Below are 16,525 nucleotides of genomic sequence, written 5' to 3'. Positions count from 1 at the left end.
TATCTTCTTTCCAAGGGAACCAAACCCTGGGTGAGGGCTGGAATCCCTGGAAGGCTCTCACCGCTCAGAGATTGGGGTGGCGCACAACGCTATTTAATCACAAATCAAGTCCCACTACAGTTCAATAAGCAACGCCTTCCAGGTAATCCTGTTGCAGTCTTAGGCTAGGATGCAGTCCTATGTACAAAGAGGCTTATTTCAAATAACAAAGTACAATCACCTGGAAATGAGCCGCATCGCACACAGTGGGATGTTCTTTCAGATAAATATACCCGGGTTGCGCTGCTAATTCTCGGTGGATCTTGCATCCCTAAACTAGCCTATGGTTTAGCTTGGTTAATGTGTTCCGCTGATAGCAGATTCCTTCCGTTTGCTTTTGAGAACGAGGAGCAGCTCTGTCTTCTTCCCACCCCCTTCCCGACTTCAAATCTCCCAATCCGCCTGCCCTCCCCCCCCCGGCAATTGGAGAGAAGGCGGAGACCGAGACGCACTTCGAACCTCCCGCCAGCAGAACGTTTGTCCCACCCACTGTCGCTACTGCCGGCGGCAACTGCAGAGGCTGGCTGACCCGACTCCGAACTACACTCCGACCCGGGTAAGCCCTGAGAGCATCTCCCACCCTTGTCTAAAGAGAGGGCAGGTTCTCCACACATACGCGCCCCGCCGAGCCGGAGAAGAGGGATCAAACCCGGCTATTCCCTCAGGCTGGGTTAAATTCCGCCAGCAGAATCTTGCAAACTGCATAATCCTTGCCGGGGGTGAGAAAGACGTTATTGCTTAAGAAGGAAGTGAGGTCTGCTGCTCTCCTAGGGCGGCGGGATTGCTTCTTATAGCTTCTTATAAGTTATAGGCGTTTATAAGATTAAAAAAACCTCGCTTATTTAACCGCCCGCTATTGCGCCGCCCCTCTCTGCCTTTCTCTTTTTGTCACATGGTGCCGGCGAACGACCGGGCAATCAAATCCCGGGTTTTTTGGCGCCTTTGAGTGCTGTAGGGCGGGGCTAATTAGGGAGGTTGGATCAATTCGTTCTCGGGCGGCTGCGAGTGCTACTCCTCGGAGACTGAAATGACGCTTCCTGCTGGGGAGGTCCCTCCCACTTGCCAGCGTCTCGCGCTCGAAGTGCCTAAATCGCTCCTGATTTGATTGGTTCGAAGGTTTCAGCGTGTCGCCTGCACGAACTGCTTAAAGCACAACACTGAGAAACGTAGTGGTTCGCGCCTGCTCTTTTAAGCATAGGGTCGCTATACGTCCGGATCGACTTGAAGGCAGTCCATTTCCATTTAGTTTGATCTAGCCCAGCCCTGGGACGTGTGATAAAGAGCGCCTCTGAGCATACAGAGTTCTTTTTCCTCAACCCTGGAGCCATAGTCAGCTGTATTTTAGATTTTTATGGAAACCACTTTGCCAGTTGAGGTATAAAAAAACACCTGTAATAAAATAAATAATGAGGGCTCTAAATACCAAGGAAGACACAGTTAAGAAGAAATTTGTCTTATAGAGCACTCCAACCCCCACTCCTTGTAGCTGCCCAGATGATATCTTAAAAGTGCAGGAGCCCTATTGTCTTCCTTAGCATGCGGTTATAGTTCAGCCCTGAAAACACCTGGAAGGAGGGAGCTGTCAAGGATTCCTGATCAGAAGACAGAGCTTTCTGGTGAGCTCCTGTACCTTGCCTACAGTAGTAGCCAAGGTGATGCTCTCCAGATGCTGTTGGGACTACAACTTCCACCATATGCCATACTGGCTGGAGCTGATCAGAGTTAGAGACCAACAACACGTGAGAGCACCACCTTGGCTACCACTGCTTTTGAAATTAACCAGTGAGCAGGGTCAGGTTGTTAATTGAACCATACTGTAGTTGTTGCATGTCCAAGATATTAGGAACTCATTTATTTATTTGGCAAATTTATATCCCACTATTTGAGCCAGTCACTGTCTCTCAGCTTAATGTACCTCACAGGGTTGTGGGAATTAAATAAGGTTGAGAACCAGCTACACCACCTTGAGCTCTTTGAAAAAAAGGTGGGATATAAATGCAGTAAATAAATGAATATTCCAGTAAAAGAGCAGAACTCTTGTTAATGGTTTTTTTGGGAAGATATCCCATCTGTTCTTCAAAAACATCCTGTGTTTGAAAATTTTTACCTACCTGTTAAACTTAACAGCCTGCCTTTTCAGGGCTCCGTGTGTGAGAAAGAACAGTTTTAAATTTTTGCAGATTTCAATAAACCTAATGTTATAAGAACTACTAGATCAGTAATAATATTTAGCATCTGTGAAACACCAAGATAAGTATAAGCTGTCCCCCCCCCCCCCAATGGAGGCACCGTGGGTGAGTAGTTCACTGTCTGAGGGCAGGCCATTTTCCTGCCGTGGATGGGATTGCACTCCCCCGAAGGAGTAGATATACAGTCTGGGGTATTTCTGGATCTGGTTTTCAGGTGACCTACATGGCTAGGAGTGCCTTTCAGCATCTTTGGCTGGTGCAACAGCTGTGGCCTTTTCTTGACCTACATAGCTTGAGCCCAGACACTGGTAACTTCAAGACTGGATTTTTGTAATGCACTCTAGGTGCGGCTCTCTTTGTGCTTGGTCTGGAAGCTGCAATTAGTGAAGAAAATTGTAGCACAATTACTGACAGGAGTGAGATCTTGGCTCTAAGGGCTGGCGCCAAAGGGCGGCCAAGTGGGGCCCTGACCGATGGCCCCTTGTTAGGGTGGGGGAGTAGCGCTCCCCTTCTGTGATCCGCAGCAGGGTCCCTGCCACGGATTGCAGAGAGGGAGCTGCCCACTCACTTGCCAGCCCGCCCACACCTGCTCGCTTGATGGCCTGCTCACTCGCCCACCCTCCCCCAGCCCGCCTGCTCTCTCTTATCTCACCCTCCCACCCACTTGCCCTCCCCCCTGCCCGCCCGCTTGCTTGCCCTCCCCCCGCCCGCTTGCTTGCCCACCCACTGTCCCACCCTGTAGGTAGGTAGGTAGGTGGGGTGTGCGTGCGGGTGCCAGGGCCCAGGGCAGGCTGATGCCGAAGGGCCTCGGCATGCCTGGTGCCAGTCTTGCTGGCTCCACTCAAAGATTTGCACTGGCTGCCAATTTGCTACTGGTCTTGTTCAAGGTCTTGTTATTGGTATATAAAACCCTTAACAGCTTGGAACCAGTTTCCTTGAAGGATAACCTTGCCCTCCTCTTCAATCTGCGGAACTTGCATTTTTGCAAATTCCAAATGACTTCATTCCACATCTGTGGGAACTCAGTGTTCTGCTGTTGCAGCTTTGGAACTCCCTGCCTATTGACATTAAACGGGCACTCTTGTTATGCTGTTTTAGATGTGTGCTAAAACCTTTTTTTATTTGAGCAAGTCTACTCGGGCATATAATTTAGTTATGTATACTTGTTCTTAAATTTTGCTGATTTTATTTGTATATTATTGGTAATTGTTTTATGTATACCATTTAGGATTTTTTGAGTATACAGTTCATACATTCACACGCACACACACACACAAATATAGAGGTCAAATAAATTCCATAGCAATTTTATTTACCTATCATGCTAGTAGTAGTTGATGGAGCTATCCTCTGTGAATTTGTCTAATTGTATTTAAAAGACATCTATGCTAGTGAGCTATCACCACTGCTATGGCAATGAATACCATGTTAATTTTGTTTTGCTTGAAGAAATACTGCCAGTAAATTGGATATCCTTGGATTGCATAGACCTTAGAAAAGAGAGGGTGCTTTCTATTCACTTTCTTCACACCATTTATATTTTAGTAATACTGCCATAACTCCCTTCTAGTTATTGTTGGTTTTGCTTAGCACAGGAGAGTAACTATACCAGTCCATACAACTTCAGGGTAGGTTTTCTCAATAAATGGTTGTACAAATACACTTGACTGTAAAGTTGCTATCCCTCCACACTATATGTTTTGAAACCATCTGCAACACTCTAAAAGTCAGCGACTGAAAACCCTTGTTTGCTTTTACATGACATGGTCATCACTTTGCTTTGAACCTGAAAAATTTAGCCAAGGCCATAGCTCTGTTTAGGATTTGTCGATATGTAAATAAAAATTAGTGGAGGAAATCATAGAACAGTAGAGTTGGAAGGGGCCTATAAGGCCATCAATTCCAAACCCCTGCTCAATGCAGGAATCCAAATCAATGCATTCCTGACAGATGGCTGTCCAGCTGCCTCTTCAATGCCTCCAGTGCGGAGAGCCCACTACGTCTCTAGGTAATTGGTTCCATTGTCGTATGGCTCTAACAGTTAGGAAGTTTTTCATAACGTTCAGTCGACATCTGGCTTCCTGCAACTTGAGCCCATTATTCGGTGTCCTGCACTCTGGGACAATCGAGAAGAGATCCCAGCCCTCCTCTATGTGACAACCTTTTATGTACTTGAAGAGTGCTATCATATCAGTCTTCTCCAGAGTAAACATGCCCAGTTCTTTCAGTCTCTCCTCATACAGCCAACTGTGGATCCACCTGATAGTTGTTCCATCCAGCCCACATTTAGCTAGCTTGCTAATCAAAATATCATGGGGCACTTAGTCAAAAGCCTTGCTGAATTTGAGATATATTATGTCCACAGCATTCCCACAGTCTACAAGGGAGGTTACCCAATCAGAAAACGATATAAGATTAGTTTGGCAGGATTTGTTCTTCATAAATCCATGGGCCTAGTAATCACTGCATTGTTTTCAAGGTGCTTACAGATTGACTGCTTTATAATCTGCTCCAGAGTTTTCCCAGGGATTGATGTTAGGCTGACTGGTCTGTAGTTCCCCGGTTCCTCCTTCTTGCCCTTTTTGAAGATGGGAACAACATTAGCTCTCCTCCAGTCATCCGGCACTTCACCAGTCCCCCATGATTATGCAAAGATAATAGACAGTGGTTCTGCAAGTTCTTCAGCCAGTTCCTTCAATACTCTAGGATGCAGTTTATCGGGCCCTGCCGATTTGAACTCATTCAAAGTGATTAGGTTTTCCTTGACTGTTTGTCTATAAATCTCAAGCTCCAATCCTGTCCCTTCTACTTCATGTTTCCCGGGAGGGTCATAGACCCTTTTTTGGGAGAAGACTGAGCCAAAGTAGGAATTGAGCACTTCTGCCTTTTCTTTGTCATCTGTTATAATTTTGCTATCTTCATTGAGTAGCTGTGCCACTGTTTCTTTTCTCTGTCTTTTACTATGGACATACCTGAAGAAAGCTTTTTTGTTGCTTTTAGCATCTCTCGCTAACCTCAGCTCATTCTCAGCTTTAGCCTTCCTAAAGCCATCCCTGCAATTCCGTGATACCTGCCTGTACTCTTCCTTTGTGGCCTGGCCTTCTTTCCACTTCCTGTATGTGTCCTTTTTTCTTTTCAGGTCCTCTCTTTGCTTTTTGTGAAGCCACATTGGCTTCTTCTGCTCTTTCCCACCTTTTTTCCTTGTTGGAATTGCTTTCCTTTGCACTTTTAGAATTTCCTTTTTTAGAAACTCCCACCCATCTTCAACTCCTTTTCTCCTTAGAGTGGCTTGCCATGGAACCGTACTTACACTTGTTCTGAGTTTATTAAAATGCTTTCCTGAAGTCCAGGGTGCGCGTATGGCTACTCTCAGCTTTTGCTTCTGTTAAAATCAAGAATTCAAGTATGGTGTGGTCACTTTCCCCCAGAGTTCCCATAACTGCCACTTCATCCACCAAATCATCTCTATTGGTTAGCATCGAGTCCAAGATAGCTGATCCTCTGGTTGCTTCCTCCTCTTTCTGTAGGAGAAAGTTATCTCCAGCACAAGTCAGAAATTTCTTAGAGGGGCTGTGTTTGGCAGAATTTGTCTCCCAACAGATATCGGGATAATTGAAGTCCCCCATTACTACTACATCATGCCTCCTCCAAACATTGGCAATTTGCTTTTCAAAAGTTACATTCTTGTCTTTTTCTTGATTGGGTGGTTGGTAATGGACTCCAAGCACCACATTCCTTTTATTACTTGCCCCATTAATTTTAATCCAGATACTCTTGGTCGAGCTACCAAGCTCATCTTCCTGTATTTCTGTGCAGGGATATATATTTTTAACATATAGTGCGACTCCACCTTCCTTTCTATTCCTTCTGTTCATTTTGAACAAGTTATATCCTTCATTTGCTATATTCCAGTCGTGGGAGTCATCCCACCAAGTTTCAGTTATACCTATCAAGTCGTAATTACCCTCCTGTATGAAGAGTTCAAGTTCATCCTGCTTGTTTCCCATGCTCTGCACATTAATATACAGGCATCGAAGACCATGTGATTTATGGCTTGGCCTCCTTACTACATTTTTCTGAGGGCTGTTACTGGTCCCTATTACAGCCAATCTCTCTGTTCCCGTTACTGTGCACAAGCCTTCATCAGTCTTACCACCAAGTTTACGTCTCCCTCCCCCTTAGGATTCAGTTTACAGCCCTCCTGATGAACTTCTCCATGCTGTGGTCAAACACCTTCTTCCCAGTCCTTGTGAGATGCAACCCATCACTTGCCAGCAGTCCATCTTCCAGGAACCATAGCCCATGGTCCCAGAATCCAAATCTCTCACGTAGGCACCACCTTTGTAGCCATTCATTCACACAGAGTATTTTTCTTTCCCTTTCTACTCCTAAATACTGGAAGGATGGATGAAAAAACTATCTGGGCCCCAAAGTCCTTGAGTTTCCTTCCCAGAGCTTCGAAGTCTGATGTGATTTCTTCATAGCTCTGTTTGGCAGTATCATTTGTTCCTACATGGATGAGGAGAAAAGGGTACCTGTCAGTGGGCTTGATGAGTGATGGCATCCCTTCTGTCACATCTCTAATCCATCCTTCTGGTAGGCAGCATACCTGGCGAGTCCACAGATTTTCTCGGCACACTTGGGTTTCGATCCCACGCAGTAGGGAGTCTCCCACTTCTAGTACTCTTCTCTTCTTGTTGTGGGCCATGGCTTCATTGCCTCTCCTTGATTGAGCTTCAGCCTCTTGCTCGTTGTCACACGAGGTCTCCTGTAATTCTTCCACCACAGGCTGTCCTCCAGTCTCATTCTCGAGTGGTTGAAGGCGGTTCCATAGTTCCACTGGTGAGGGGTGTCTTTAAGCTCTTCTGCTCCTGTCACCCTTTCCCACGGAGTTTCCTCCACTTTGTTGTTCCTCTCCAAAGCACTCTCCTCTTCTGCTATCATGATAGTGTACCACTAACTTCATGTAAAAATAAACATTGTGATTGAAATGTGAAAAATAAAAAAAATGTGGGAGAGATTTTACAGTAGAAACTATGGTAAATAGAAAACTTAATAATTAAGTTCAGTCAAATGTTTCAAAATCAGTTATAGAAATAAATCCAGGATGTGTTTAAAAGAAAAAAGAAAGGTTGTCCACAAATGATTTAATGATGTGCATTTTTACTGGCTTAATGTAATTTTGTCCATCTTCTAATTATAGATTCACTATGCTTCTGAATACTGAACAGATAAACCTAATTGGACAAGTATTTGAGTCATATGTTCTGGAACACCACAAAAACGATCTCTTGCAGATTTTAAGAGAAAAAGATGCTGCTGCTGGTCACTACCCAGTTATTGTTGATGCTCTGACACTTTTTGAGACCAACATGGAAGTTGGTGACTATTTTAATGCATTTCCCAATGAAGTGCTCCCAGTTTTTGATAATGCGTTGCGCAGGGCAGCCATGACCGTTTTTCAGTCCATTTCTCAAACTCCTGACTTCATTGTTAAACAGAACCTTCATGCCAGAATATCAGGTAAGACTCATTTCATCAGATGGCATGCATATCTTGAATTGCATTGAGGAGAACCTCTCTGGGTTGTGTCATTAGGCATCAGTGTAATTTCTTTTTTAAAAATAACTTATTGATTATAGCAGTGGTTCTCAAACTTTTTTGGTTCGCGGCGCACTGTAAAACTTTGTGTACAAAATTAAAAATATATTAATATATTTTAAACTATGAATAAAAATAACTTAAACTATAGTAAACTATTGCTTACCCTATACAAATGGGTTTCTTCTCATTTTTAAAATATACTTTCATAATATTTGAGGCACACCTAGGGCACACCAGTGTGCCTGGGCGCACCATTTGAGAATCACTGAATTATAGAGTGAAAAAAGGGGGGTCTGCTGACTGGGTTGCTGAAGTGGCTGGGAAGCAGATTTTTCTCTCCCAGCCTCAGACATTTCATGGTGGCATGCAAGATTGCCATGCACAGAGGGAGGGTCTCCATCTTTCTTTCTCTCTAAAGTGGTTCTTAGTCAGTCTCACCAGCTCCTAGATTTTACTGCTGTTATTAATTATAGATTATTTTTCCATTGTAATATTTATTCTCTGGCCAGTGTTCTCATTATTTTCCCCACTCAGGATGACTGTATTTCTTTCCTTAATGGCTTCCCTATCTCCTCTCTTACAAAGACCACCAAAAAAAAGGCAATTCCTATTGTTCTTCCAATGTTTAACTTTGGGGTCCCAGTTGTCTGCTCATCTCATCCTTTGCCTGAATCATGCCAAAAAGATGTGCCGAAAGCTTATTGAAGTATTGTAGCTCTCTCTGGTTTGAGGTACATAAGCTGTGCTTTAAGAAAGTCATAGAGGGTAGGCCTATAAATGGGGGGGGGATGCTGCAGGCAATATAGCAGGAAAACACAAAGCTTTTCTTAATTTATAAGAGAGTACGATATCTATATTCACAGTTACATAAAACATAATATTTTTTTAAATCCAGGAATTATTTTGTGTTCTGACTGATAGATTGGGGGGGGAATTTTTATTTTAAAAATACATTGTGTTTTATAATCTCCTTTTATATTAATCACTCCCCTAAAAGGTTTTCTCTCATGGGAATTTTGGGAGTTCAGCACATCATAACCCTGACATTCACATCTGTCTTAAATCTCTGGGTATTACTTCTGTGTTTTAAGAATGTTTATCCCATTATATTATTATTATTATTTATTTATTTATATCCCGCCATCCTTCCAACACTGGAACTTGCGGCGGCTTCCAGATAAAAACACATATAATTAAAACATATACAATCTACATTAAAATAGAATTAAACTATATCCAATATTAAAACCATTCAAACTGATAGCTAAAAGAGGATCAAAGCCAATGTAAAATAATGATATTTGGCATTAGCAGTGCAGGTCCTGGCAGTCCTAACTTTAGCATCCATCAGTACCCAAAGCTTGTTGAAATAGGAAAGTCTTTGCTTGACGCTGGAAGGACTGCAGGGAGGGGGTCATTCTTATATCCCTAGGGAGAGAATTCCACAGCCTAGGGGCCGCCACCGAGAAGGCCCTATCCCGCATTCCCACCAGTCGAACTTGAGAGGAAATGGGTATGGAGAGAAGGGCCTCTCCTGAAGATCTCAGGGCCCGGGCAGGTTCATACAGGGAGATACGGTCTGATAAATAGCCTGGACCTAAGCTGTATAGGGCTTTATAGGTCATCACCAGCACTTTGAATTGTGTTTGGAAACAGACTGGCAACCAGTGGAGCTTTTTCAACAGGGGAGTTGTATGGTCCCTGTATACTTACGTTTCCTATACTATAGCCAATTGCATGTGCACAGATATTTTTCATGCTATGTCCCATTAATCTTTGCTTTTGAAGTTTTGTGCAAAGTCAGGTGGAAAATACTCTCGCATGTATTTCTGATGTGATTCATTGGAAATTGTATATGGCAGATTAATGGGCAGATACATGCTAGGCCAGGGATAGCCAGCAGGGATATGGTGCCCTCCAGAAGTTGTTGGACTACAACTCCCATTATCCCTGACCATGCTGGTGCAGAATGCAGCGACTCGATTGATTACGCATAGCCGTCGCTGGGATCATATCACCCCAGTGTTATTAGATCTTCACTGGCTACCAGTTGTCTACTGGGCCCAATTCAAGGTGTTGGTGTTGACCTTTAAAACCCTATACGGTTTCGGCCCAGTGTATCTGAAGGAACGCCTCCAGAATCATCAATTGTGCCGCCTGACGAGATCAGCCTCGTAAGACGTTCTCTCCGTCCCACCGGTGAGAACAGCCAGGCTGATGCGGACCAGAGAGAGGGCTTTTTCTGTTGTGGCCCCCACCCTCTGGAACTCCCTCCCTCTCGATCTCAGACATGCTCCCTCCTTGTCAAGCTTTCGCCGAGCCTTAAAGACCTGGCTCTTCAGGCAGGCCTACAAGATTGGAACAGATTAACTCTATGTTATAATGAACTGAAGGATGGTTTTTAGCTTAAATTTGTTTGTGTGATATATATATATGTATTGTTTTTTAATCTTGTTGTAAGTCGCCTAGAGTGTCCCTAACCCGGACAGATAGGCGACTGAAAAAATAAAATTTATTATTATTTATTATTGGGATGTGGAGTCTAACAATGTATGGAGGGCCACTGGTTCCCCATCCCAGCTGTTATTAGTCAACCAACTTAATAGGATACCTTGATGACACATCTATATCAAGCTGAATCTGAGACCTCTGTTCTGAGAATGCACTGCCACCCTGTACTGTTAGGGAAATGAAAATTCAGGTTTAGAAAGCATAGTTTAATTATAATTTGTGACATAAATATTGCCTATGTGTTGATTTACCAGGTTTGCCTGTTTGCCCAGAGCTAACCAGAGAACACATCCCAAAGACCAGAGATGTAGGACACTTCCTCTCAGTCACTGGCACTGTTATTCGTACCAGCCTTGTAAAAGTCCTGGAGTTTGAACGGGATTACATGTGTAACAAATGCAAGAATGTGTTTGTGGTCAAGGCTGACTTTGAACAATACTATGCTTTCTGCCGTCCATCATCTTGCCCTAGTGAAGAAGGCTGCAACTCATCTAAGTTTACTTGCCTTTCTGGAACTTCTCATGCTCCCAACTGTTGCAGAGACTATCAAGAAATCAAGATCCAGGAGCAGGTTTCAAAATTATTTCAATTAATACCACCTACCTTTGCTATGGAAATTAATGGACAAATGTTAGCTGCAGTGAAATGTCCTTTTAACATTAGTTATACCTTCCGCCATGGTTCTGTGTTACAGCCTTGGCACATTACTGCCCATCTGGCCTAGCATTAATCTCAGCAGACTCAGGGTCTATCAACAGGGTTAACATAATTTGGCAAAATGCCTAAACAAATTCTATGCCCTGATGACTGCCATAGCCAATATGGTAACGTGGATGCTAGAGTAGAAAGTATTTTGTACTGTTTTACTCTTCTCCATGCAGAGTGTTTTATTAATAATTATGGTGAACTTCAAATATCCTGTGAGATTGCATTGAATTTTTCCTGGAGGACCAGCATAGTTTATATGCATCCCTGTTTTCATTTTGATGTAACAGTTTTCCATTTCTTTTCAAGACGGTAGCATTTAGATTAAATCCTTATGCTGTAACAAAATCTATATTTGCATCTTCTTATGAGGAACTTTTTAATTTTTAAGCAGGCAATAGTGCCTGAAATAAATTGAAAAATCATATTCAGTGTGCTTTAAATAAACCATCAGATTACAATACAATTCCATAGTGCTGTTTAATTGTTCTTTTTCTAGATATTTTCCCTGCTAATGTTGAGAAATGTGAGCTAAAATTATCAACACCTAAAACAATTAAGATCCAAGGCTAGTTTCATTGTCATTGATGGCTAACTTCCCACAAAATTAATGTAGGCAAAATGCCCATTCACATGCATTCTGTAAGGGAAAGTGCTTTTGTTTTAATTCAGGAAAGTTCAGTATCTTGGTAATTTTGTGTACAAAATATAGAATCCCCAGGCTGATATTGTAATGCTTTCCATATACAAGAGCAAAGTGGCAATAGAGCTCCTTCTGACCCTCCCCTTTCCCTGAGTAAATGTAACAACCCATCTGGTATCTCACCACCCTGTTGTCTTGTCTTTGTTGGTTTGACATGTCAAAAGATCCCCATGTTGTACAAACCTGTAGCTTGTTAAGGCTGCAATCCTATGCAGATTGATGTGGGAATAAGCCCAACTGAACATAATGTACTTATGTCTAACTAAACTTGTCTAGGGACAGGCTGTACAATGTTTGGCTAAGTGTCATTGTAGTACTTAATCAGAATCTGAATGAAATGTCACCTAAGAGTAGCTAAAGAACACTTTGTCCAGGTGATAAGGCTACAAGTGGCCAACACAAGTATATAACAGCAGACTGCCTAGTGATTTCTGTTATTTGCAAAGTTCTAGAGCAGTCTTTTGAGCATTGTTATCTTGACATAAAAAAACTTGTTGTCATCTAGGTTCAAAGACTATCTGTTGGAAGTATTCCTCGTTATATGATGGTTGTCCTTGAAGATGACTTAGTTGACAGCTGCAAATCTGGTGAGTTCTGTGTTAGATTTTCTTTTGAAATATCTTCTCTTTTTTTTAGGGCAGTGCATATTTGAAGAAGGAGAAAGCAGAGTTGTTACCATTTAGGTCTTGTCTGTACAAGTGTATGTGTCATGTTGATTTGTTGGTGTTAAAATCTTGGTGGCCATACAATATAAAAATGTCATTGCCTTATGACAAGACATTAAGTCATATAGCTGCTGCCATTTAAAGTTTCCAAGCCCCAATAAACTATTGTGAGATGTGTTTGGATTTGCCTAGTCCACGGGTGGCCAATGTGGTGTCTTCCAGATGTTTTAGGCCACAACTCCCATCAGCCCCAAACTGCATGGCCATTGGTCAGGGATGATGGAAATTGTTAATTCAAAACATCTGGAGGGCATCATGTTGGTTACCTCTGGCCTGGTCTATGCTAACATCATCTGTGCTAAAACATTTCACCAAGGTTTGTATCCATATTGTAAGACCAGTAGAATGTTGCCCTCTGGCTGGATGTTCATATTTTGTGCACTTGTATATGATAAAAGACAGGTGTTTTTTTTAAAATCCTCACATGTGGAGATGTATTTTTTATAAAATGGCCCTATACAGACTCCTTGCACCACCTTTTGTAGGCTTGCTGTGGAGTTACTATCTGTGTTATATCAAGAACACATGGAAATCTATGATTTCCCAACCTTACCTAGGGAAACTTTGATAACTGGTGGCACATGTCCCAGGTACTTTGTGCTAGTGAATTTCCAAGAGATGGAGACTTGTGACTTGTGTGCATCTGAACATTAATTGATTAATCAAACTAATTAATTGATTACAGTTCTGTGGCTTGATTAAAACTGACTACTGATTAATCCCAGATAATACAGGCGAAGCTGCCCCCTTCTCATGAATGCACAGGGTCAGGGGTTCTTGCTTTCTCCCTTCTTCCATATCTACATTTAAAATAGGCTTGTGTCGAGACTTTGGAACGGGATCCTGAAGACGATGTGGGAGAGAGTGGGGAGGGGGATTTAGAATTCCAGGAGTTGCAGCTAAGGAGTGAAGAGGAGGGGGGAGAGAGAGAGATGTCTGCAGTAAGAGACCTTGGGATTCCAACTGCCGAGGACTCAGCCCTGCCAGTTCTCACGCCTCCTTTCGAGCAGCGGGGAGGGGAGATGGAAGAGGAGTCGGAGAGAAGAGGATACGTAACCCCTCCTCAGCCCAGCAGCCCCGTAAAGAAGCCGGCGTCCAGTTTCCACTCACCCGCCCCCCCCACACGGGATAGAGACGTCAGTGCTTCAGAGGGAGAGGAACCCCCCTCCCCTAGAGCTCGCAGACGGCAAAGGAGGGAGGAACAGAAAAAGGCGGATGGAGGGGGATCTCTCCGATGGAGCTCAAGGCTTCGTGACCGCCTCCCTCCTTCATAAGGGGTGGGGAGGCGGGAAAAACTTCGCTCTGTCAACTTTCTTTCAATGCTGCAGGAATAGGCACTTAGGGGATCTAGTGAGTTAGATTAGAGGCTTGCATGAAGCGCGGGAAATTCAATGTGGAAATCTCCTTAATAAAGAAAGAATTAATCACATCCCAGAGTTCCGTTATTGCCTCTCACCCTGGGCACGAGAGCTTGCCCTCCCTTTTGAATAAAGCAATGTTTGATTATGACGCACAGTATAAGTAAGCCAATGTGCTCTGGCAAATGCCAACATAAAGTAAGAGGAAGCTCCTTATACTGCATGGATAACACCTGTAGATAGCTAAGTTGCTTAGTTGTTGGCATTAGTTAAAAGAGGTGGCATGAAGAAGCGCAAGGAAAAGGCAGCAATTGATAAAGCCATGGGAACATGCCCCCTCTTTGATACAAAAGTATATAAAATGCCAGATTTTATAGCACTTGTTACCCTCCACTCTGCTGGAGTGTGGGGTTGAAGAAAGCAGGAGAACCATCCATCTATTCCATCCATGACATCTGATGGGTGATGTATCATGACACGTATTTCCGTGTACTTTGTAACTTTGGCTCTGTAATATGACTTAGAGTTTAACTCAGTCCATCTATTGTAACCTGCTTTAACTATGATGTGCCTTCAAAGTCTTGTACTTTGATGTTAAATGGATATCCACCAACTTCTTTCTTGCTGATATGTATTCCTATTTTTCTGTTTCTAAGGTCCCTAGAATGCATTTTAATAGTTGTACTGTGCAAGATATGAATAAATAGCATATATTATAAAGACTGTTCTGCTGTCTGAAGTCTGATTCCCAAATAGAAAATTTCTGGTACCTCCCAAGACTCAAGAAATCTTGAGTGAGGTCCCCTCTATCCTGCATCTGCATTTGACACCTGCTGTAGATAACCTGTGAGCTTAGGTGAACTAATGTTCAACATACAAGGAGTCTATGTAGATACGGAGGAGGAAAGAAAGCAAGAACTGTTGACCCTATGCATTCATGAGAAGGGGTCCAGCCTTACTAGTATCACAGACTATTCCTAAGCCACAGACTATTCTGTTTGGGAACTTCTGGCCTTAGCCTTGCTGCTCCTTGGCTCGGTGTTGCTCCTATCAAGAAATGGAATGTCATCTCAGAGGCCTGTGCAATGACACAGGAGCCTTTGGGTTGATAACTGTTTCACTCTGGAAGAGGTACCTGGAGTTGTGTTCCGATCCCTTCTCCAGGAATCCCCCTCATTGTCTCTGCTGGTGGGTGACAGGGGCTCAGTTATTCAAGTGTCAGTTTACTACACAACATCTTGGGGAGGCGGGGAGATAGTGACTTGCCATGTCAAGCAAGATCCTGCTTTCCACCCATTGGTCTCTTCTGTTGGTCTTGGAGAGCTCAGCAATGGTATGTGTGACACATCATCAAAAGTTATGCTTGCCTTTCTAAGGAAAGAGGGCAGTTGTATTTGGGAACAAAATGGTATAGAAATCTTGGTACTTTTAGTCTGCTGATCTCTCTAATGGAAGAATAAGAAAATACATCTAATCGTTTAAAAATGTAACTTTTCATTAGAAATTTATTAATATATACAAATTTATTCTGAAGTGTTATTAAATCTGATGGTAAATTAATTAACATTTATTTAATCATGTTGCAGTACTAATTGCTAGAATAAGTATGGGCCAATGTTTTTTAAACACTTAAAGTAAATTTCATCTTTCTCCAAATAGATTCTTCTATATGTCCAGAATTTAAAAATCATAATGCTTGCCACTCTGCATGCTTGTTGTTCCTTGCTTAAAATTTGGTTAATTAATGATTCTTAATGTTAAACTTTGTTTTTGGGCAGGAATTGTCTTTTTATTTTTATATTTTAATTTGAGCTCTATTGCCTCTAAAATTTTATAAATAATGGTAAAAATATTTTCTAAAGAAAAATTGCAAAAATATATTGAACATCCTGCCATGATCTATCAGATTGCTAGCATCTAACATATTTTAATAGGTATCTACAAGCCAGAGCTCAGTGACAAAATGCATGCTTTACATGCAAATACTAAGATTGATTCCTGACATTTCCAGCTAAAAGGGCTGGGAAAGGCCACTTCCTGAATTCTTAGAAAGCCATTTCCAAGTAGAGTAGGTGACACTGGGATAGAAGGAACAATAGTCTGACTTAACATAAGCAAGCTTCATGTACTCAAAATGTCATACGTCTAATATTGTTGTGACCATTCTTGTTTCTGTCCTCAGGTGATGATGTAACAGTTTATGGAGTAGTAATGCAGAGGTGGAAACCTTTTCACCAAGATGCACGCTGTGATGTAGAGATTGTCTTGAAGGCCAATTACATTCAAGTGAACAACGAGCAGGTGTCAGGTGTTTTAATTGACGAGGAAGTCTGCAAGGAATTTGAAGAGTTTTGGGAAAAACATAGGAGTGATCCTTTAGCAGGTGTGTAAAAGAGAATAAAATAGAGTAGTGTATACAGCTGTTGGTGGAAGAAGTAAATGCCAATATACTGATTTTGTCCCCCCCCCCCATCAAATTGTGGGGACACAATTAGGTCTGCTCTGTTAGGTCTGAGGTGCCTGATTTTATGGAAGTTGGACTCTTAGTGCTCATCCAGAGGACCATATAATGTGTGACATGATCGCTTTGTGAATTCATTATTTTTCGGTCGTCCAGATGACGTAGCGCATTTTCGCACGGTTAAATCCGCTGTTGCATTACTGCAAAAAATGCGATTTGCTTTTTTAAAT

The 16,525-nt window shown here is 42.5% G+C and overlaps 1 protein-coding gene across 4 annotated transcripts in view; it reads left to right on the top strand.

The window, feature by feature from the left end:
• The first annotated feature begins 469 nt into the window (after nucleotides 1-469).
• The window catches only part of MCM9 (minichromosome maintenance 9 homologous recombination repair factor), a 49,660-nt gene continuing 33,604 nt past the window's right edge, over nucleotides 470-16,525 (top strand). For 2 of the 4 annotated variants that reach the window (XM_061623708.1, XM_061623712.1), the window contains exons 1-5: nucleotides 470-595; nucleotides 7,432-7,751; nucleotides 10,598-10,914; nucleotides 12,257-12,338; nucleotides 16,017-16,217. In XM_061623708.1, the coding sequence (XP_061479692.1) occupies nucleotides 7,439-7,751; nucleotides 10,598-10,914; nucleotides 12,257-12,338; nucleotides 16,017-16,217 (913 nt within the window). In that variant the 5' untranslated portion in view covers nucleotides 470-595; nucleotides 7,432-7,438. Of the gene's footprint in view, nucleotides 596-667; nucleotides 759-1,397; nucleotides 1,415-7,431; nucleotides 7,752-10,597; nucleotides 10,915-12,256; nucleotides 12,339-16,016; nucleotides 16,218-16,525 lie in introns of those variants that run through there. The other 2 variants (XM_061623710.1, XM_061623711.1) reach the window with 2 other exon arrangements.

Source organism: Rhineura floridana, chromosome 4 (genome assembly GCF_030035675.1).
Source record: "Rhineura floridana isolate rRhiFlo1 chromosome 4, rRhiFlo1.hap2, whole genome shotgun sequence".
Lineage (NCBI taxonomy): Eukaryota > Metazoa > Chordata > Lepidosauria > Squamata > Rhineuridae > Rhineura > Rhineura floridana.
This window is presented reverse-complemented; position numbering and strand designations above follow the sequence as displayed.